Source organism: Poecilia reticulata, chromosome 21 (assembly GCF_904066995.2).
Source record: "Poecilia reticulata chromosome 21, P_reticulata-male-v2, whole genome shotgun sequence".
Lineage (NCBI taxonomy): Eukaryota > Metazoa > Chordata > Actinopteri > Cyprinodontiformes > Poeciliidae > Poecilia > Poecilia reticulata.
Window position 1 is genome coordinate 18,986,036 of NC_088850.1, and position 21,976 is coordinate 19,008,011.

The 21,976-nt window shown below is 39.7% G+C and overlaps 1 protein-coding gene across 18 annotated transcripts in view; it reads left to right on the top strand.

The window, feature by feature from the left end:
- Positions 1 to 21,976, top strand: part of nrxn3b (neurexin 3b) — a 394,647-nt gene that overhangs the window by 5,107 nt on the left and 367,564 nt on the right. For all 18 annotated transcript variants that reach the window (XM_081602067.1, XM_081602068.1, XM_081602057.1 and 15 more), the window contains exons 2-4: positions 741 to 1,824; positions 9,760 to 9,777; positions 10,161 to 10,187. In XM_081602067.1, the coding sequence (XP_081458193.1) occupies positions 1,128 to 1,824; positions 9,760 to 9,777; positions 10,161 to 10,187 (742 nt within the window). In that variant the 5' untranslated portion in view covers positions 741 to 1,127. The remainder of the gene's footprint in view (positions 1 to 740; positions 1,825 to 9,759; positions 9,778 to 10,160; positions 10,188 to 21,976) is intronic.

Below are 21,976 nucleotides of genomic sequence, written 5' to 3' on the forward strand. Positions count from 1 at the left end.
ATTTAGATATCTATTTACCAAGAGAACAAGTGGGATTCAAACATGAAATGTCCCCCCACCCACCCCGATCCATCCTTACATCTTTCTGGATCTGTGTTTGCGGCTGTAATCCCTCAAAGGCATGCAAATGGAAGAAACGGAGAGAGAAAGAGTGGTGGTGGATAATTAGTCATACTAATCAGAATCCCAGCAGCCCCTTGCAGATAGCAGCCTAACATTCGAAGGTGAACACCTGTTCGGCTTTGGCTCGGTGGGCTTTCCAGCGGTCAGGAAGTCAACGGCAGCGGTCTCCGAGATTAATTCGTTTGTTTGCATCACTCATGGATAAGTTAATTGAGAAATCGGATCTCGGCTCAAGCTGAAACTGCCAAGATGATCTTCAGTTGAAGAGAGCATTTGGAAGACATGGCACCTGGCGAGAAAAGCTCATGAGATCTTTATGGGTGTTATTAGTAAGTGTTTAGTTGCTTGTAGGCATCAAAACATCAGATTTGCATTGGATGGGGTTTGCAGTATCTTGTCTGTCTAGCCCAAAGGGATGATTTTTGCTTCGATTCCGCTAAATGCGACTTTTATTATGACTACATACTTTAGAGCTGAATCAAAACTCCCAGCATGCATTACAAATGATCTGTGTGTTGCATAAATCAGACATCCATTCATCTGGGAATAGTCTGTTGCAAGATGATAGAGTTCTGCTCAAAGAAATTTATTCATACGCTATTTTTTTCCCCCACCAGGTCTGTCCAAGTTGTTTTTAAAGCTGACTACCAAATCATGGGGCGTGAAACTGGGCCAACACCGATTGTTACATGCTTCAAACCAGGAAGTCGGTTCAAAAGCCTAACCCTAGATCATCAGACGCAGCTTTGAATCACGGACGTCGTCATCACACTTTCACCATTTTTTAATACATATATCCCACCTAAGACTTGGCCGGACAAGATCAAGATTAAATCTATTATCAACATTAGACCTTAATGCAAAGAGTCTTTAAGTAACCTATGTGGAATATAAGAGTCAGCAGATAAACGTTGGAGCTAAACCGTAACCAAATGGTTCCATCACTTTGAGGATCTATCCCCAAATTCCAAACCTTCTTTTCGACACCCTTTGGTTTTTCTACGATGAATCCCAACAGACTTCCTGGGCATTTTTGTCTGCTGCTAAGTACCCTGCTGAGCCTGAGCACAGGCTTGGAGTTTACCGGTTCTCAAGGCCAGTGGGCTCGCTACGTGCGCTGGGATGCTAGCTCCAGGGGCGACCTGACGTTTCAGTTCAAGACCTCGCAATCGGACGGCCTGCTGCTCTACTTCGACGATGGCGGATACTGCGACTTCCTGCTGCTCGCCCTGTCCGAGGGCAAGCTCCAGCTCCACGTCAGCATCGACTGCGCCGAGACCACCATCACCTCGGACAAGCCGGTCAACGACAGCCGCTGGCACTTCGCCGCCATCAACAGGGAGAACCTGTGGACCGGCTTGGCCGTGGACGGTCAGAGCAAGACGGGCGAGGTGCGCCCCCAGCGGCAGTTCATGAAGATCGTCAGCGACCTGTTTCTCGGGGGGCTTCCGAGGGATATCCGCACGGCCGCCATCACCCTGCCCTCGGCCCGCGAGCTTCCGCCGTTCAAAGGGATTATCACCAACCTCAGTTACGGGAGTAAGTTGCCCACGTTGGTCAATAGCCAGAAGGTCCGTCTGGAGATGATGGGCCTTTGCACGGAGAACCCCTGCGAGAACGGCGGGATCTGCTCGCTAGCAGATGGAGAAGTCTACTGTGACTGCTCCAAAACTGGATATGTAGGTCGATACTGCACGGAAGGTAAGAGGGCTGGCTTCGTTGTTTTCTGTGTCGAGCGATAAATATTGATTAAGGCCTTTGTGAAAAATTCAAAAGGGGTTTCTTTCAAATATAGAACTGACCTAATACAAAGTTTGTGTTTTTATTCCAGCTTCCAAGAGAGAAAAAATCTCATTATTCTTTTTTTTTTTGTTGCATATATTCTGAACCATCTCCCATCATGTGGCTTAGACCTCAAAGTATTTTTTCTACATCATAAATCTCAATAGAAGCTTCTGGAATTAGATGTAATCTCCATAACTGCATTGCCATTCACCTAATGTGATCTGTGCCACAACCACTCCTCATTTATAAAGTGCCTTGAAAAACAAAACTAAACTGAAAAAAAATATAAAAATCTGCATTGTTTGCGCTGATGCCTTCCCAAATCAGCATAATTTCTATCAAGCCAAAGCAGCTCGGCGTTTGAAATATTTAATGCAGATCTTGCAGAACTTGGGAGTCTGAATATTTCTTTGTGGGCTGTTGCACATACAGCCCAGCAACTCTCTGCATTTCACGTGGGAGTTAAATTGGAGGTGATGGGCTCAGCATTTTCTCTCCCTTCACAGTTATTACATTTGATGAGGCAGCGGTGGAAACCCTATTAGCTGATGTGACTAAAATTACAACTCTAAGTTCTTTCTCCTGTTTTTTTTTTTTCTTCATTAAATGTATTCAGATTTGGCAAGGTGATGCGGAGGCCTCAAGGTATACACAAAGTGTGGATAAGAAACAACATCACCTATTTTTGCTCTTCTTCTGGGCCAAGGCCATTTCTTCCTTGGGGAGTGTAATGAGATGCACCTCTTTGACCATGTTTAATGGTTTAGACATTAAAGCCTTCCTTCTTTCTTGCACATAATCTCAAATAGCCCAGTGACTATATAATGCACATAAAGCTGCTTTCTCCTGTTTCATGACACCACTATTTCTGCATAAAGGTTACTTAATGTTAGCTTAATCTTTCTGAACATGCTACTGCTGAAACTTTGAGAAGATAGCCATTTGATTCAAGGAATAAGTTCCTTCATTATTTCTTTTTAAATCATAACATTTGCATTTTCATACATGTAGAGCCTTTCAAAAATGTATTTGTACCCCTTGAACTTGTTTATGTTTTGTATATTTCTGCAAACTTTAGTGTATTTCACCAGGGGTTTATGTGATACACCAACACAAATAGGCATGTAAATGTGTTGCTTGCATTTGTATTTAGTCCCCTTTACTTCGATACCCCACAATTACAGTGAAATTGGTAATAATACAGTCCACCAGTGCATATTGTAATCTCAGCATAGTCTCAGCTGTTTTGTGAAAACCTTAAAGGTTTGTTTGAGAACACAGGAGAATAAATAGCACCACGAAGACCAGGTCAGAGTGTGAATTGTGAGGAAGTTTCCAGAAATATTAGAATATAAAAAGTATCCCAAATGCTGAACGTCTCTCAGTGTATCGGTCAACCTTTGGATTCAACCCATGATAACCCTCGAGTGGTTATTATGGAAGGATGAAAAAAAAGAAAGAAAAAGAAAGTCGTTTTTGAAACAAAGTTATAAGAAATGTAATTTGCCTTGGTTGAATGAGACCAAAAGGAATAAATGTCACGGCTTATCACCCAACAGTGAAATATGGTGGTGTTTGAATCTGTAGTTGAAGATATTCTAGAAACTACCAAGGAGTTGAGACTGGAGTTTTACCTGCAAGCAGCACAACACCTCAAAAAAATATATACCCACAGTTAGGATGGAAGGGTTTAGATGAAGGTCCATCACATAAAATCCCTATAAAACTGAACATTAAAGTTTGTATGACATGGCAAAACATGAAAAAGGTTAAGGGTTATTTGTAACTCTCCTTGAGAGCATCAGTCTACATAAAACAATTTCACTTCAACCTTGCACCTTTCTTCACTTTTAAGGATTGTAGATTGTGTGAACAGACCCATGTTGAGAATCCTCCACTGCTGACCCACTTCCTGTATGTCTGAATCAGATTGACATGGTTCAGAGATGACTCCACTTTGCCAAAAAATAAAAAATAAAAAAATCAGAGGAATGCTCACTGAACACTTGCGCTGATTCCAAGCTATTTCGAACTGTATCCAATACGGGGAAGATGTTCAAATTTGCTATTTCTCTTAATGGTTTCTGCTATGTTTGGCTTCCTAATATGTTCCAACGTTTGCTGCAAAAAATGAAGCTGTTCTGAGCTTAAATCTCCAGCGCACGCCTGTGGCATTGTTCAGGACAGCACACGATGTGCTGGTTGCGGAGCAGCCAAGCGAACTGAGTGGACTTGACCTCTTTTTCGCTTCATCCCATTTGCTCACTGTCGGAGCTGAAGAGTCAATAGAGAAGTAGGTAGGTGGTCCATTTGTCTGAGAGCTGATGGGGGGAACCGTGACATCTTTGTGTAAAAACAACCCAGGTTTTTAAGAGGGCACTTGCAACTCAGGCCAAATAATAGCTTAGACGGACGGGGGGGGGGGGGGCGGCAGCCCCTTAGGGCAGAGGAAGTGTGACGAGTAAATTCAGCGACAGTGCCTTGTAACCTAATTTGTCCCAGGAGGTCAGCCGTTGCGCTCCGGTTTGCCTCCTTCTCCGTCATCTGTTTTGAAATCTTCTTCCATTTTGCTCCGGCTTCAATGGGAAAACGATTGAGATGGGGGGGCGGGGGGAGGAGGGGGAGTGTGCACACGCTTCATCCAACTGCTGCTCTTCCCTGCTTCGCCATTAACTGATGTGGCTGATTGTTGATTATGCCGCGGAGACGCGGAACTATAATTAGAGAGATAATGAGAACAGAGACGGCCAATTTGCCTGGAAAATGACTGCGCAAACACCACCGTCAATTTCGGGCTGTCTGTTGGCAAATAAGCTGCAGTTCTTTTATTATCATGGCCACATGTCTTCAAGTGGCAAAGCACTTGTTGTTCGAGCGATGCTCGACTGAATGGAGCGTTTTTGGAGGGCAATTTAGTAGCGACTGCGTTCCAACCATTTGGTTGCAGCAACATATGACCGACTGCTTAGCACACCTGTCTGTGTCGGTAGACTAAAGACTGAATAACGAGCAATGCGTGCAATCTGTCAAACCTGTGAATATTTACGTGTTGCATTATCATGCAGTGTGGTCCTGCGCTCAAACACGCCGCGTTCAGTGGCGTACGTGCAATCACATGCATTAACGCGGGCGAGGCCCTCTAGCCACTCGTTAAAGCGGACAGATGGTTGACTGACTGAGCAGGCTGGGCCTTGAAAGCATTTCGCCAGCCGCGCTCCTAATAGTAGCCCACTGGCCTGGCAGAGGAATGAGAGGGGGGGGGGTGGTGGTTGTGAGCTGAATTACCATCTGAGATGAAACATGAGAAAATTGGAGGATTAAAACAGGGAACCGGGGTGAAGCCTGTTGATGCTGCTCGGATTGAGAAACGTTACGTGTTTGTTTCGCTTTATGGTCGTTAAAAATGTTTCCGTGAAGAAAGATGAGATATTTTTCCCCAAACTAGTCGACATGGTCACAGAACACTTTTTTTTTTTTTCAGTGTTTCTTCTGATTGGGTCAGGATGTATCCCCTTAAGTGATTATCATCCGTCATTGATTTGCAATGTTTGACAGACAAATTCACAATTTCTTCAGTGTTTTGCTTCTCAAATTAACTTTTCACATTTTGTCATGCTGCACCCTTAAAACGGAGGGGAGGTAATATGTAAAATCAGCTTTGTTAAAACTGTAAATCATGTTATAATGTTGCTCATTTAGCAAAAATATACATGGGGTGTTGCTCAGATTTTTTTCATGGATGTTTGAGGAATCCTTCAATCTCCCATGGCAACCAGTTGGGAGTTGCCTCAGCGGTTGCTCCCTCAAAGTGCCGCCTATTTCCACAAAAGGTCTGCTGAAGATGGAGGGTCGGAAAGAGCAGGAGCTCCTTAAGGAGACAAAGGCCCAATTTAAAGCTGTTGAATTATAAAGTCATGTTTCTTATTTTTAAGATATACACAATTTTTACAACAACTAAAAGTAACATGCTTGGAAAATGCATAGTACCCTCTCTTTAAACTTCAGTATATCTTATTAGATCCTATGTAATAAACCAGTACAAAATAATGGATAATTATGAATGGAAAGTAATAGAAATCTGGCTCCTATAGTGTAGCAAGAATAACAGCATCGGTAAAAAACAGCAACAAGAATTTCTATGTAATGTTTGACACAATATAGCAGAGCTTTAACTAGTTATTATTTACCACTAACCATGTGAACTAGGTGGATGAACTGCCATGTTGTATAGATAGAGAGGTACAAACGACAACCTCTCTGCCATAAACATCATTAATAGGGTGGAAATTAAAGTAAAATGTAATTTTCTCTGTGGCCTAAAATAAAAAATAACCATAGTTCAATACCAGTCTGCCATGATGTTGGTGGAGCAGCAAACCTGGAGAAATGCTCTCTGGTCAGAAGAGACCAAAATCGAACATTTTGACTAACGCCAAAAACAAAAAAACAGTATGGATGAAAACTAAAACAACAAAATTCCTGTGAATACACCTTCCACATTGTTAAACATGACAACATAATGCTGAGAGGCGAAAACATTTATTAAAAAAATAAAATAAAAAAGTAAAACTTTGGTCTTTCAATGTGCAAAGCTGATAAAGACAAAAAAGTGAAGACTGTGAACTGCACACCCTTACATTTCTGAATTTTATTTGCAAATAATCTTTAAAAATAACATGATATTATCCTTTTCTTCATAATTACACTCTACATATGGCAGTCTTTTACAAAATCAGAATAAAACACATGGAAATTTTGGGTTCTCGCATGACAAAAAGTGAAAGCTAAGGGGTATGATTTTGTTTGAAATGCACAGCCAATTTTTTTTTTCTTTATTTTCAAACTTAACCCAAATGCAATGCTTTATAGATATACAACCCACCTGGTAATTCAACCTGATTTTAACTTCTTGTTCACAGCACTTTGAAAGCTCTGAATACCTTTGAGGTTTTCCATTACAAGAAGAGCTGCATAAGGTCAAAGCTGGTAAGAGCTACACTGGCCTGCATAACACAGATGTAAAGTGATCACCTTTTTCATATTTCTCAGAAATCCACACCTTGCATTTACAATGAAGCACTTAGGGCTGCATATGTTTAAAAAAAACACTATGCTGTGACTTGACAGAAGGATCTATAATTGAAGACCAAAAAAAAACCTAAACTGTTAAGTAAGTGCTGAAATAGTGCCTTTGGGCTTAGCTCTGGGGATTAATAAACAGACATGGAAAAAATGACAGTTGCAATAATCTTACTATAAAAGTAGGTCACGGCGGGGGAAAAAAAAAAAATGCCGCAGGGACTTGCCTGATTCCAGTGCAGAGGGCATTTGTGTGTAGCACCCGAGCTGAAAATTATGTTTGGATTTGAGTGGCGAAGCTGCTGGTAAAATAGAGCAGAGGATTACGCCTGGACCACATGTCCTCCGCAGCACATTGGCTTGTTCTCAGTGCTGCCGCATCAAGAGAGAGGTTTTAATCTACATGGAAAAGTTGGCAATTTAACAAGCGAGCAGTATGTGCATATTTATAGGTGAAAGCATCCGCCATGTCAGAAGGAAAACGCGTACCTGCTGAGTCAGGCACGTCATTTCGCTGCTTCAAAAGCTGGTAGTTCTTGAGTTTGAACAGCGATGCTGTCCATCAGCTGGACAATCCCCCGGTCCTCACATCCCCCTCTCTCAAGATTCGTCCTTCTTTTTTTCCCTTTCTCAATGTCATCCATCTTGTATTGGATGAATTTTACAGTGAATTTTATCTAATATATGCAGAGACAAAACTATACATACCGGCTCTATTATAGATGTATTCCAAGTAACGTTCCGAATAATGTGTCGCCGCAGAGAACCTGGTACAATTCTGACTGGTTCTTTGACCAGTTCAGTGATCAGAATTGGTAGGGATTATCTAAACTGACTGGTTTCTTGGCGATGACCCGACATTTAAACATAGTCAATACATTTTCAGTAAGATTAAAGGCAGAACCGTTCCATAAGATTAATGTCAACCTTCTATTTTCTTTACAAAACCAGATTTGATGTGTAAATTGGGTTAATTGATGCCCACCTGTGTTCACGTTTCAACAATCATACACTGGAAGATCCTGGAAAACCAGTGTCATTTTTCACAGTGATGCAACATTTAAATCTTCAGTTGACTGGAAAGGGTGGTGAAGGTGAAATGAATGCACACCTTTTAAGCACTACTGCTTGTAGTTGCATAGGAGAGGCTTTCAAACCTAAAGTCTCCACCTTCCAAGAATAGTCAGATTCTGCCAGTGGTTAAAGGTGAAATGCATAAAATAGATGGGTCATTAAGGAAGACTGCCATAGAAGACTTTTTTTTATTGCTTGACGTGTCCAATGCCTCGTGTATGTTATTTTTCCTCTTCATTAAGCTTTTTTTGACTGATGTGGTAAAGGTTAATTCGTGCTGACAGACAGGAGCCAAGGCTTGAACGTTACCTTCAGCAGCTGAGAGGAAACACTGAAAGGAAGATTGCCAGAGCTGAAGGAACAAATTTATAGGTAGGTGCTTGAAAAACAGGTTGCCAAGGGAAGTAGTACTTAGGTTTCCATGCCCTGGTAGTTGCTACAGAGATGAATAAAGATGACTTTGGATTTGGGCCTTCATGGTGTTACTGCTTCATTCAATGGAACCGTCTCTCTATCACCCCCGGGTTTACACTGCGTGCGTCTCCGCTCTGCTGCGCACTTCACTGGAAGATGTTCCTGATTTAGAACACAGACATTGGCGCATCCCTAACTGTCAGCATACTTCCAAGTCTAGGTTGACAGTTTCCATGAGTTTACTGAAAAGCAACAGAATACGCCGTCGCTGGGTCATACTATCAAAATAGACGATGTCCCCTTCACATTTGATCATTTCGAAATAAATGTGACATAGATGTTTTTTCCCTCTTCAGAGTGCATATTTTGGCAGATGCGACCACTAGTCTGGAAAATACAATACATTTATATTCTTCGACATTCATGCCAAGGACGACTGGGTGTAAATTTTTGACTCATAATGTGCATAACTTGACTTTTGTCATTTTCTTCGTCCGGTTCTCACGTACACAGATGACAACTACCTGAACAGACCATTGATACTGAAACTGCAGGAGGAATAAGTGTATAAAAATAACTTAACTGATGCTGAACTCACTCAGTGGTTCAGTCCCTGAATCATGCTGGGATGTGCGACCAATGTCATCCTCAAGTCAGACCCAGCTGAGCATTTTGGCCATGAGCAAAAAGGCCTTTTGCCTTTTTTTTGTTGTCTTGCTGTTAAAATACCGTTCACTCTACGACAATATGTATCGCACAAGTGAGCATTCCTCTGAGAAACTACAAAGTTGGCACAATTTATGAAACCACAAACATTGGAGTGAAGGTGGAAATGTTCAAGTGGAGGCAAAAACACAACATGGGTCTGAAAACGGGCATCTTGAGATCCACAAACCTCACAACTCCATAAATCCTCAAGAGCATGGATTTATGTTTCCTTTCAAGGGTGTGCGGGAATCTGTGCGATACAAGATGTGAAATATTACAGTGCGATCGCATCAAATGTGAAAAGCTTTATACAGAAACTAATGCGAATCTGGCTCCCTGAGCGGACGGGACAGATGGAAATGTTGGTGTTTCTCTTTACAGGGTTTTTAATGAAAGCAGCTAATTAAATTGGGCATGTCAAGGCGCACATCTTTGCTCCTTACATGACGTTCCAGTGATAAGAAGTGTGGTATGTTTTGCATGTTAGATCCACATGCAAACCCAGCTGTAGTGTGACGCTAACGCAACGCTTCTCTCTGCCTTTCTCTCCTGTTTTTCCTTGCGACAACCACGCAGCAGTCCAGAGAAAACCAGGTGAGTCTCAAGAGGAATTAGTCAGAACTTCAGTTGAAAAATAGTAACAGTTCATGTTGTGCTCTCTTAATTATTTATGTGCTTACCTGTAAAGGCGAGCGAAAAAAAAAAAAAATTCCCAGAAAAACAGCAAGCGAAATGTCAAAGTATGTAGTAAACGATTTCTACAGCTGCCTCATGTAAAGTGCCGCCACAGTTAGTCATTTCTGCGCTTTGACTAAAAAAAGCTTTCAGATGTACCTTTTTGCAAAGCTTTGATATTTGTGTGGTAGTCATGGTTTGCCGTCATGCAAAGCATGCTTAGTGGCAATACAAGTGTTGTATTGGTGTGCTGACTCTTCTCTCTCTGTACCCCGTCTGTTTGGTTTTTTTCTCTCTTCAAGAACTCGCACACCTGAAGGCAGACCAAGGTACTCTCTTCTTTTTGCTTTTTAGTCAAGGTCTCCATTGTTTTTCCTTCACTCACCTCCTGGCTTAGTTTTGGGGGTTTGGGAGGGATTTATTCTGAGTGCCTCCTACCTGTCGGTGCACATTTGTGTGCTGGACGTCACCCACCGCAACTACAGAGAAGTGGTGGGGGACGTTTGTGTGTGTTTTGGTGTGTGTGTGTGTGTGTGTGTGTGTGCGTGTGTGTTGCTAAGGAGGAGCTGCATGACTCCATGGCATGTCCTACGTCTCACCTCCAACCGTATCTCTCTTTCTTTGTACTACATAACTGTGTAATTGTCTCAGTTCCACAGCAAATGTGCACTGACACGGTCCAGAGTTTTTGGGGAAAAAGGAAGAAAATGACTGTAATTTGAGGGCACGGCTTACACTCGGCCGAAAATTCATTTTGATGGCACATACAGAACAAGATGTGTCATCGGCAAGTACAAAGTGAAACGAGCGTCGCTGTTTATAGGGTTTTTATATTCTATTTGACCAATCTGCTGCTTAATATGTAAACGTAAAGTACCTGCAGTGTTACCGGAGTCGCCGAAGGATGAGTGTTTCATCTGGAGCCGAGCTTGTCAAATTTTATAATCACCACTTCTGTAAATAGTACAACGTACTTTAAATAACACCGTCAGGGGATTTCAAAACAGAGGTTCAACAGGACTTGGAGTTTTGAAGTTTGTCTTTAAAAAAGGATAGAGAAAAAACAAACAGCTTCTATTGTCAACAAATGATTGGTAGAATCTTTACTTAGAAGTTGAAAGTTTTGAACATAAGTTTCACGAGAAGGTCAGTAGAAGTCAAAACTCCAAGTGGGGAAAGTTGAAGGCATTTCGCCAATAGAACCTCAAAATCCAATGTGGCTTGCATGCAGAACTAACTCAATGATGATTGTGGTTTAAAAAAAATGCTTTTATGGAATTGCATCCAATTAAACTTATTATGCAACCATGTTACATTTGTAACTTTTATGAGGTTATTTTTTGAAACAGATTTTCCATTTTCTTGTGCAGAAATAACATCCCCAGGGGTTTGAAGGATAAACAAAGGCTATTTTTTTCAAGACTGAAAAAAAAAGAAAAAAAAAGAAAAAAAGCTCTAATTTCAAGACTGCTAAAAACATCCATGAAAACATTTCTGTGATTTTAAGTCTTTGTAAAAGACAGAAGTTGTTTTCAACTTCTGTCTTTCTACAAAGACTCTATGGAACATAGAGTAATACAACGCTCCCGTGCGCTCCACGTGATGCTGCGTATTGCCAGTCAGCTGGCTTAAAGGAAGTTCTTAGTTTCCCAAACCCTCCCTTTAGCAAATAATAGGCTACAGATTGCTATTTTGTCCCTTCTCACTTACATTTTGTGTCCCTATGCAAATAATTTCATATCAATGAAGCTTATTTATGGAGATACATAGTCTTGACTTTTCTTTAATTGAACTTACTTACATTTTTTACCTGAAAACTTACTGTTCCTATTCATTTGAGCTCTGATCCTCATTTGGGTTGGGTGACTCATAAAAACTTAAGGATTATGATCATGATCTCTGGTCAAACCAAAGCAGCTGAGTTATCTCTTAGTGTTAGAGATGCTTTGTTGAGAACACATGAACACATTTTATCAATATCAATATTATGGATGGAATATTACTGTGGTAATCTCTTACTGGCCCAGACCCAGTTGGCACAATGTGGGAACTAGGTTTTATGCAGAGAATATATATAAATAAATATATATAAAAGAAATAGTAAAACTCTGACATGTTTTTGTGCCCTATCCATGCATGTTTTTTCCTCTCCTTTCCCATTTGCATGATTGTCATTAACCCTTTTGCATGCAAGCATCGTTTGGCAGTGTACAGGATTAACACGAGAGCTAAACCCTGCTTTTTATTGTCTCTCTCTCTTTTGTGCTCTTCCTGGGATATCTCTTCCTACTTTAATCTCCATGGATTCTTTCTTCAAAATCTGTAGGTAGAAACAAAGGTACAGAAACACTGTTTTTTTTTCCTTACAGCTCTTTCATGTGAGATATGAGAACCGTGTGTGTTTGAGTGTGTTACTCCATCTCTGTTAAATTTGTGCTAGCCCCTCGTTAATTATTCATGATGTCTGTTCATTAAATGAAGTCACATGCTCCTATGTGGATTGTTTTGTTTTTCTTCTTCTTTTTGAGGAAAAAGTAAAATCAAGGGAGCTGATGTTTTCCAGTTAATGAGGGCTCACATCTACTATTGCACTGAGTGACTGAAGATGGTCGCTTGCAGATGGCAGAAATACAGAGTCGGTGCTTGAGACTAAATGATTTTCCCTCATAAATACCAAATTGCAATGTACAATGATGAGAGTGAGCTCTGGACTGGAATGTTTAATGGATTCCAAACACTAGATGTTAATAATGGAGCATCTGCGTGCAGATTTAACGTTCATTCATACGTTGTGTGCGCGTTGGAGAAAAGATGACTTCTGAATTTGATCTGACAGTCATTTAAATCGGGCCGTTGTAGCAGTCATTGTGGTTTGCAGCTGTGCATACGATCCCCCCATTATTCTTTTGTCGCCATCATGCTGTATGTGTCCTGTTGCCGCGTTGTGTGTGGGCCTGTTTAAAACATGCATGTGCATACGCGCCAACCTCGGCTTGTTCGATTTAAAGAAGGTTCTTTCTCTCTGACGAGCAGGAGTAGTGGGTGGACAGATGCTTATTTTTAAACCTGATGTTTACCGCCACTGCACCTGTTCACACTTCCAGCATTCCTAACCATTATGTAGGTATGCCTGATTTTAAGATGAATCACACATATTTACATAGTTTGCTTTTAATTACATTTTTATCAAAGAAGGGAACAGCTTTCTGTTTGTCGTGTAATTTAAGCTGCTTTGTTCTAAGATGTGACAGTCGGTCTGACATGTTGATTAGTGTGAGTTCCTGTTGTTTGGTCCAGAAGGATATTGCATTTTCTTTGAAAAAAAAAAAAAGCCTTTCATATATAAATCACAAAACCTCAGCCAACACGAAGGCAGAATAATCAACCTGAGGAGGTGAAAATTAAGCGTTTCTTTCAGTTTAGGCTCTGTTTGGCCAAAATTTGTCAGCATACATATACATTAGGCTTTTTTATTTGTATCAGACAATTTCACAAAATCAACATTAAAAACCTTGGACTGGAGACCCATCTCTAATAAGACGTGGTAGCCCTGCTAGCTACATTTCATCTATACAGATAAATGCTTACTCTACTTTAGAAAAAAATGATGTGTATACATGAAAGGATTTGAGTTTAACTTGTAAATCAGTTCAACACCCCACACAATATCACCTTTCTGCAAAGTCTGTGTTTTGATTTTGTTGAATCACTTTCACTTCTGATTATCCTTGAAAAAAAGTTTCCAAAAAGTTCCTGCCACCTTCAAGTCTGAGCTTTCTGAGCAGCTACCCCATCTTCTCCATGTATCGTGATACACTCCACCAGTCTTTCAATTTCTGTTCACCTTGGACTATGTATTTTCACATTTTTTTGATGTGTTCAAGGTCCTGTCTACAAAAGGGGTTACACACTTGATCTTCTGAACATTTCTGGCATTATTCCCATCAATTTTCTTTTTTTTCTTCTACTTTTTTGACCTCATTATAATAAAGTAACCCAAAAATGTACCTTACACACCACCAGTCAAGTTACCAGAAATTGCACTCTGTCCTTGATTGACTCCAGCCAATGATCTGCAGGTGCAACACTGAAGAATGTTTTGTTTTTTATTATTTATATGAATGAAAACTAACAACACTCACCATTTTTTAAGCTAAGCAAACAGATGATGATTCACTATACATAAATCATAATGTTGCTTTTGTTATTGGCTTACTTTGTAAATTCAATTCAATTAGCATACAAAATGCAAAGTTTCACTTCCTTACAATAGCTCCTTGTTACATTGTACACAGTCAAAGTCAGAAAATAGTAACACATTCTTTGCAGATTTTCACTGAATCTCCCTGAGCTAACTGTATTGCCTTCACGTCAGGTTTAAATAATAAAAGAAACTGGGTTAGACCCAAAATAGACTCTCCTACAGTTGTCTGACATCAGCATATTAGATAGTAACATGCTGATCGTTTGTAGTGAGCAGTCGTACAGCGGTTCAGTCATTAGTTTTATTGCATAACATGACAACAAGGTCCCAGGTTTATTACGTGGTTTCGCTTCTTTCACAGTGCGGGTCCATGGGGGTTTACTCCGTGTGCTCCAGTTTCCTGCAGCTGTCCAAGGACATGCAAATTCAATCCAACAGCAATGGGACTCTAAGTGAATCCTAGGTGTAGATGTTAATGATTCCCCTTCATCTGTATGAAACCTTCAGTAACCCTTGAATAGAATGCAGAGAACAAAATATGACTGATCCATAAAATGGGAATTTGAATTAATTACAGGACCTTTGATTGGGGCTAAAATGAGACGTTTAAAAAAAAGGGGGGGTTTGCTGGGGGTATGCTTTACTCTCTGTCCAATTAGATTAATGTCTCCGTTGTGTGTAAGTACTATAAATGGCACAGTAGTCAGAGAGAACAATTACTGAGAGAGTTGGGGACAGGAATTAAAAGTGAAATACAGACACAGATTGAGACAGAAGGTCAAAAGAAGCAAGAAAAAGAATATAACTAGATGAAGAGACTATGCAAGAACTTCACCTGTTTCTTTGAGGACACATATTTCTTACAGAAAATATGGGGCACCTTGTCATCCCTGCTCTAAAATCTGGGTCCCGTACTCCAAGCTGGCCATGAGCCATCTTAGGAGAAAGTTTTAGTCCGCTGCAATGAAAGAGGACCCCATTGTTTTTGGCCCTGAGATGCAGCTTTCTTCGATGCATAGTTTGCCGATATAGAAAACTTTTTATAAGCCGTGGCAGCGAACCAGGGACTTTGCTCCAGTTACCAACATTGGTCCAGTTAGCATCACATTATGCTAAAGCCTCCTGTTGTTGCTTTCAGGGCTATTTTTGTATGCATTTCCTGATTGTGCAACTCAGTTTGAGATGCATTCTCATGTACAAATTGACCATTTTCTACCAATAAATACTGGGGGGGGAGGAGATACAGGAAACTGAAAATAGAATACACAAGTGAAATACATGTAGAGGACGTAATACCAATTAGTAACATTTATGAGCTGCCTTATTCTGAATCAGATTATATAAATACTAAATACAGTAAGCTCTTTTATCATTAGGTCATCGTGGGATAGAGGTACTTCATGGCAAATCAAAACATGTTGCAGTTTTTTTATTACAAGAAATTATAAAAAATGTTTGCGCACCTTATCAAGATTTTTAACAGTTTATGAAGCGAATCTGTTTTGATTTTATTTGTATATTGTAACTTTGGTGCTAAAAGGCCCTTCTGTAATGACTGAAGAAGTATAGGAGGCATCATATTATGTTTGAGAGAGCAGCCAGTATTACACAGCTCTGCAGTCTATGTTCAATAGACAACGGAGACTCTTAATTGCGATACTTCCAAAACACTCTTATTTTAAATCCAGCATTTTTTTATGACAGAATTGAGTGCAACAAAAGAAAAAAACTTAGATATTTCACTGTTTTTTTTTTTATGTCCTGAATTCAAATTCTTTGTCGTTCTAACCTGAACAATAGAAAATGGTTTCCACTCTAGATGCTTCTGAAATCTATTTTCTAAGAGCTGTTTACAAAGATTCAGGTGGGCAGTGAACCCCATCTTTATTCTGGTTGTCAATTTTCTTTCTAAAACTAAATGGCTTTCCACGTTGGCAGAGGGTAATCAGATCAATCTCCTTGTTAGAGGAAAACCACTTAGTCGACAGAAGGCACAATAACGCGCACTTTTGTCCGCCTTCGTCGAACTTCAATTAGTATAGCATTTATGAAGAGTGCTGTCAAATTTTGTTCTGCTGAATAACAAAACTTTGCTCTCAGCAAAGAGAAAAGAACATAACCAATTTGTGTAATCAGCACGACTGTCGAAAGTTATGAATGAGTACAAAGATTCCCAAACATTTCTCATTTTATCATGCATTTTACTGGCTTCCTATGTTTTCTGTTTTATTTTAAACAATGCATACATTTGTTTATTATTTAACATAAAAAAAAAGGTGGTTGCTTGTTTTTACTCTTAGGAGTGTAGATGTGGAATATCAATAGGAAATACTATAGAGGAATGTGAATATTTTCATTCTAATGCAATCTGAAGATCTGACAATACAAGCGTCAGATGTGCTAAGATCTTGGAAGCACCTCACCTGTGCCGCCTGTGGCCACCTTCGTTCTGCGAGGCTTTGATGCGATGTGACAAGGTAACGTTCTCAAGGTCTCGGCACAAGTTGGAATTCTGACCAGCTGCCTCCGTACCACCACGCATTAGAGGTGTTGTGTAAATTCAGCTCATGGGTTTAATGTGAACAAGATTTTAGCTATTTTTTTCAGGGGGGAAGCTAGGGTTTTCTTTCTTTCAAGAATTAAGGTACCACAAATCACACACTGTTTTTAAAAAATTTGTGTTTGTTATATATGGCTAGTCAATTGCTGTTTTTATACTTAACTCTAACATGATGATACTGACTAAAAAAATAGAACTAAAATGCTTCCTTTTAGTGTTTTCACAAATAGAATAAGGATTTCATGAGTTGCAATTTGAGTAGATTAGTGTTTGAATTAGAGGTGATCAGATGCAGCCCAGACTTGCTGAAAATCTATAACTTCCTCATATTTAGTGTTCTAAAAGGCACTCTCATGCAGTAAAACGTTCATGTTTAACTCCATGTACAGCACAAAGAATGGATTGGTACAAAAACTCCTCAGATTTCACTCCTAAAATTATTATTTTTGTATCTATTTTCATTTATTGGATCTAATCTTTGGACAGTGAAACATGTTTATTAAAAAATAACAGATTATAACCGAAATCTGTAATATATTAATTCTTTCAAGGAAACTCATCACCGCACCGCTTACCAAGGGGTGTAAATATAATACCGCGATATGAAAAAATTACGTTTTAAATCGTTAGAATTTTCCTTTGTATCGTTTTTTCGGTATGAGATTTGCAGAGCAAATCCCACCGGTCACGTGATCCGCGCGCACCCCGGCCCCTTTGCCGCAGCAAGTTCAAAGAAGTCCCCTGAAACCGCTCGTGTGGAAAAAAGTCCGCCATGTCTGAATACATCGGCTACCGTAAGAAGACAGGAAAACAGACGGCAACTTGGAGGAAGAATGTTGCCTTACTGGCAAAACATGCTTACGGACAGTGGCAGCGAGAAAAGGCGAAGCATAAATTCAACGCAAGGTAAAAATAATACGTCTTGAAATTAACGAGCTGCTTTTAGCCTCTACTATGATTAGAGAAAAAAATATCACCATAATATTGAGTTGTAACCAGCACAATGTACAAATTGTGCTGGTCACAACTTGTTTGCTGGAACGTTTTATAGTTGCTAGGTGTGTAGTTGTTTAATTTTAAGTGAAAGGTCAAAGAGTCGATGGGCTCTTTAGCTGAACGCGCACTTCGCATACACGCTACAGGCATTCAGTCCGGGGAAGTAAGTGAAGTGTCTGCATTAGGTTGTATCAGATTAAGAAATTTTTAGAAATTATTATTGGGTCTTAGCTTTTTTTGTTTGGGTAAAGGAGATGGGTTGCAATTTCTCCAAAAACCTAAACTTAAAAAGTTTAGCCATAGTTCTGTGTTAAAGACTGTTGCTTAAAACATTACTAGTTTTCTCCCTGTGTTACAGTAAAGCATGTCCTTTCTGCTGTACATTTATGTGGTGTTCATTAGCCTGTATCAGCTTAACTAAAATGCCACAGCTGAGACTAGAAGGCAGTCTGCAGGTCCCACTGACAGCATTCTGTGATGGCTTTCCTCAAATCAGAGAAACATGATCTATGTTGTAACAAAAGCTCAGTAATGCAGATAATGTAAAGTCCAACATTTGTACGGTGTGAGATTTTTCCTTTTATACTTTGCCTTCCCATGTGGTGAGGGTAATGACAAACCCCAATTGAATTTTACTCAGCAGCAAGTAAAACTAGTAAGTAAACTAGAAGCAAGTTTGTTTTCAGTTTGCCGCTCTGACTTCTTTGTGCTGTACATGCCCGAGAAATGATCGTATCCTGTAAGGAAACTGTATGGCGAGAGAAGAAGTACTGCATTGTCACATTTTCTGTGGTCCACTTCAGGATGATAAGGGCGAGATATACAGGTAGGGAAGAAGTAGTTCAGTTCAATAGTAGTATATCTGCATGGAAGCTCAGTACTTGAGAACTTACTCACCACTTCTGGAGACACTCTTCCTAATTGGTTCCTCAAAGTCTTGCCATAAAGTTCTCGCAGACACAATTTTTGCTTTCTGCCTCCGTGGCACTTATTCCGTTCCCTCCCTTTCTCCGTATAGATATATAGTCTCTTCCTTGCTGTCACCCCTTCTCTGACTCCTTCGACTATTCATCTCTGTCTGCCTCAGGATTCATGCTGCAGTAGCCTTCCTCCCTTACTCTCTCCTCCTCCGTCCTCTTTCTTCTCGCTCCAGTTCAAAGCTCTGTGGACATCATGAGGCTCACATCACAGTCAGGCTCAAGAAAGGAATGCTCACTGCCTGTCCAGAGATACTGGCATGCTTCAAGGGGATATGTGAACAGCTCGGTCCACACTGCTCACAGCTTTTGGTTTTTTTGATAGACTTGGATAGAACTTTGTCAGAGACTTTCTGACAGCTTACTGATCTTGGGATCTTGGTTGTTAAACTGTTTCAGCGTTGTTTATACAGATTTGTTGTTCAGAGTTTTGGCAACAGTTGAAGTTTTCTGGCTCCTGGTCATCTCGCAACCACATGTAGATTTAGATTTTATGAGACAGACCAACACAAAGTACTGCTTAATTGTGAAGTAGAACAAAAGGGATTCATGTTTTTTCATGTTTTTTTTTTTTATTTACAGTTTCACAAATAAAAATCTGAGAAGTATGGTGTACCTTTACTCTGATACCCCTGTGTAATTTAACTTCAGCATGAATCCCGCTGTTCACAGGAAACAGGTTACCGAATAAAAATGTGGATACGTTTCAAGCAAGGTTATATTATAAAACAATCTCCCAAGCTTTGACCATCTTATGAAGCACTGTTCAATCAAACATCTGAAAATGGAAATGGTTGCAAAAACTGACACTCCACCTAAATTGACAGGCCAAGAATAAATGGCCTGTACTTGTATGGGGCTTTATAAAGTCCAAGGACTTCAGTCATTCACCCGTTCATGCACTGATGGTGTTAGGCTACATTGTAGGAAAGGAAAAGCCCAAGATAACTCTGGAAGACCTGCTGAAAGGTGCAACTGCAAGCCTCTGTGAGGACAACTGTGAGTTGTGTACTCCACAAAACTAACATTAATGAAAAACTGACAAAATTAAAGTCATTAGAAAAATTAATTTGCCGCTCCTAATTGCAAGTATATTAAGCATTCACTCGGCCACCGCATACATTTTGAATAACTTTTTGATAATTTTTTATTTAAGAAGAAGCCACACTGCTAAACTAACCCAACACTGGCAATTTAAGTTACAGAATTAAATGCACAAACCTATTTTTGTGTAAATATACACTTTTATAGAATTGTTTTAAATAAATACTTTATTTGTTCACACTCCTATTAGTCACAAGATTTAAATTGAATCTCTACACTGAATTGAAAAAATGGTTTCTGAATTAAAAATTGTTTATGAGTTGAATCATGACCCTAAAAACCAAATGCTATTGGTGAAAAAATGTCAATGCTGAATATCTCTGTGACGCACCACCGCTAAACATCAGGATGTTTGGGGGTTGTTTGTTTCCTGACAGTGGTGCTGATTCAGGGCCACTGAAAGCAAATACTATACTCAGATTTTTACCTGTAAAAGAATTTATATCATTTTATTGACCATTACAGACAACCTTGTGTTGGTCTGACCCATGAAATCAAGTGAAAGTACATTGAAAGTTATTTTAATGTGATAAAGCATGAAATAGTTAGCAAAGAACATAAAATATTTATTCTGCCATATAAAAAATTCAGATGGGTGTTAAAATGGACTTGCATTGAAGTTGTTGTTTTTTTTTTAATGTGTAGTTTTACTCTCTACACTATGCAGTTTTGTGCTGTTGAAAAGCCAATAGATGAAATTCCAAAACTGGAGCTTTTTTAGTGTTGATGCGTATCAAGTCCAAAAGATTCAACAGTGAAATATAATAAAACATTGATGCATGCCGAAATGCAGCGTGAGGGTGAGTTTACACACAAGACACTGATGTCTGCTGTTTCAGAACAGTCCCACGTTGCCAATGAGCACGTTATCGACCGGAGTGGCTAAATGAGGATTATTTGTCTTTTTGTGTTGTAACGCATGAGTATGTGTTACAATACATACATAACACTGGCTCAGGAATCAGAGGGTAAAAATTCATGGACTGGAGGGTAGAGAGAGAATACTGTTGGAGAGAAGTCTTCAGATGTTGGTAAACCTCTACTTATGTTTGTGTGAGACTATGGATTTGCTGCTGTTAGCAAACACTTTGAAAATCTTGCAATGAATTGCATATGTCTTGAGTAACTCTGGTACCCAGGTATTGATGAGAAGAGAGCATCCCGAAGTCCAGCGGACATTGGAGATGATATGTGGAAACAACATTAATATTTATTCAACATTTAGTGCAAAGAATATAGAAATGACAAAGAGAGGAACTGGAGCCAAATTGCTACCGCAGTTGATAACCTCGGTAGGTTTTCAGCTGTTCTTCGTTAACGTGACATAAATAGGTTATAATGATTTTCATTCAGTCAGGACTTTACGCTGAATCTAGCCACATGCATCACAGGTAGATTATAGTAAAGAATTGATTAATGCCTGGTTTTAAAATTAGTTAGCTGGACTTGTAGCCATTATTTTGTGCCCATGTGGCTGGACACCACACGGCACTACGAACCCGACCGAACCGTTATAGATTTCTGTCGACAACTCGTGTAGTGTGCGCTGGACATTACACTAAGAAAGAGCGCAGGAGTTTAACCTTTTTTCATTCAGTGTCATCAACAGAAAGAAAAAAAGACAGGAAGAGACGGTAAAGCCGATAATTAAAATGAGGTCGATAGGTTTAATTTATCGTGCGATTAATTGACTACATGTTAGTTGCATTTATAACAACTTGGTAAAGTTCAGACTTTAAGTTGGTAAAGTTGGCCACATACTCTGGAAGCATGTTGAGCAAAGGGGATTTCAGTGACTATTTAGCTTTGCCCTCTCCTATTAATCATTCTAAGACCACACTGAAGTCCTGTATTTCAAAGTTTCTAAAAAAAATACGAACACCGATCAGATTGGTGTGATTGATTGTTTCAAAAGGATTTCAGACAATATGATATTGAGACTCTTCTCTATTTATGATTTACACTTGCAGACCTTGCCTTTCTTTCTCACTGAGGCCCAGAAGATAACATGAAACTCCAAATAAAAATGGAGGCAACAACAAACCTGATTTAAAGTATGGATGTTTTGAAATTGAGTTTGCTGAACCAGATATTTGCTGTTGGAATTTATATGAAATGGTTAATTAACTTAAAAAAATGTAGAGATATTAGGAAATAACTAGGGGAGAAAAAATTTAAATAGTTTCTTTACGCCAAAGGAGTTTCTACCTCTCTAGGCTAAAGGTGCCCGCAAACTTCAAATCGTTTTATAGAAACAATATGGAGGACGCAGAGAGG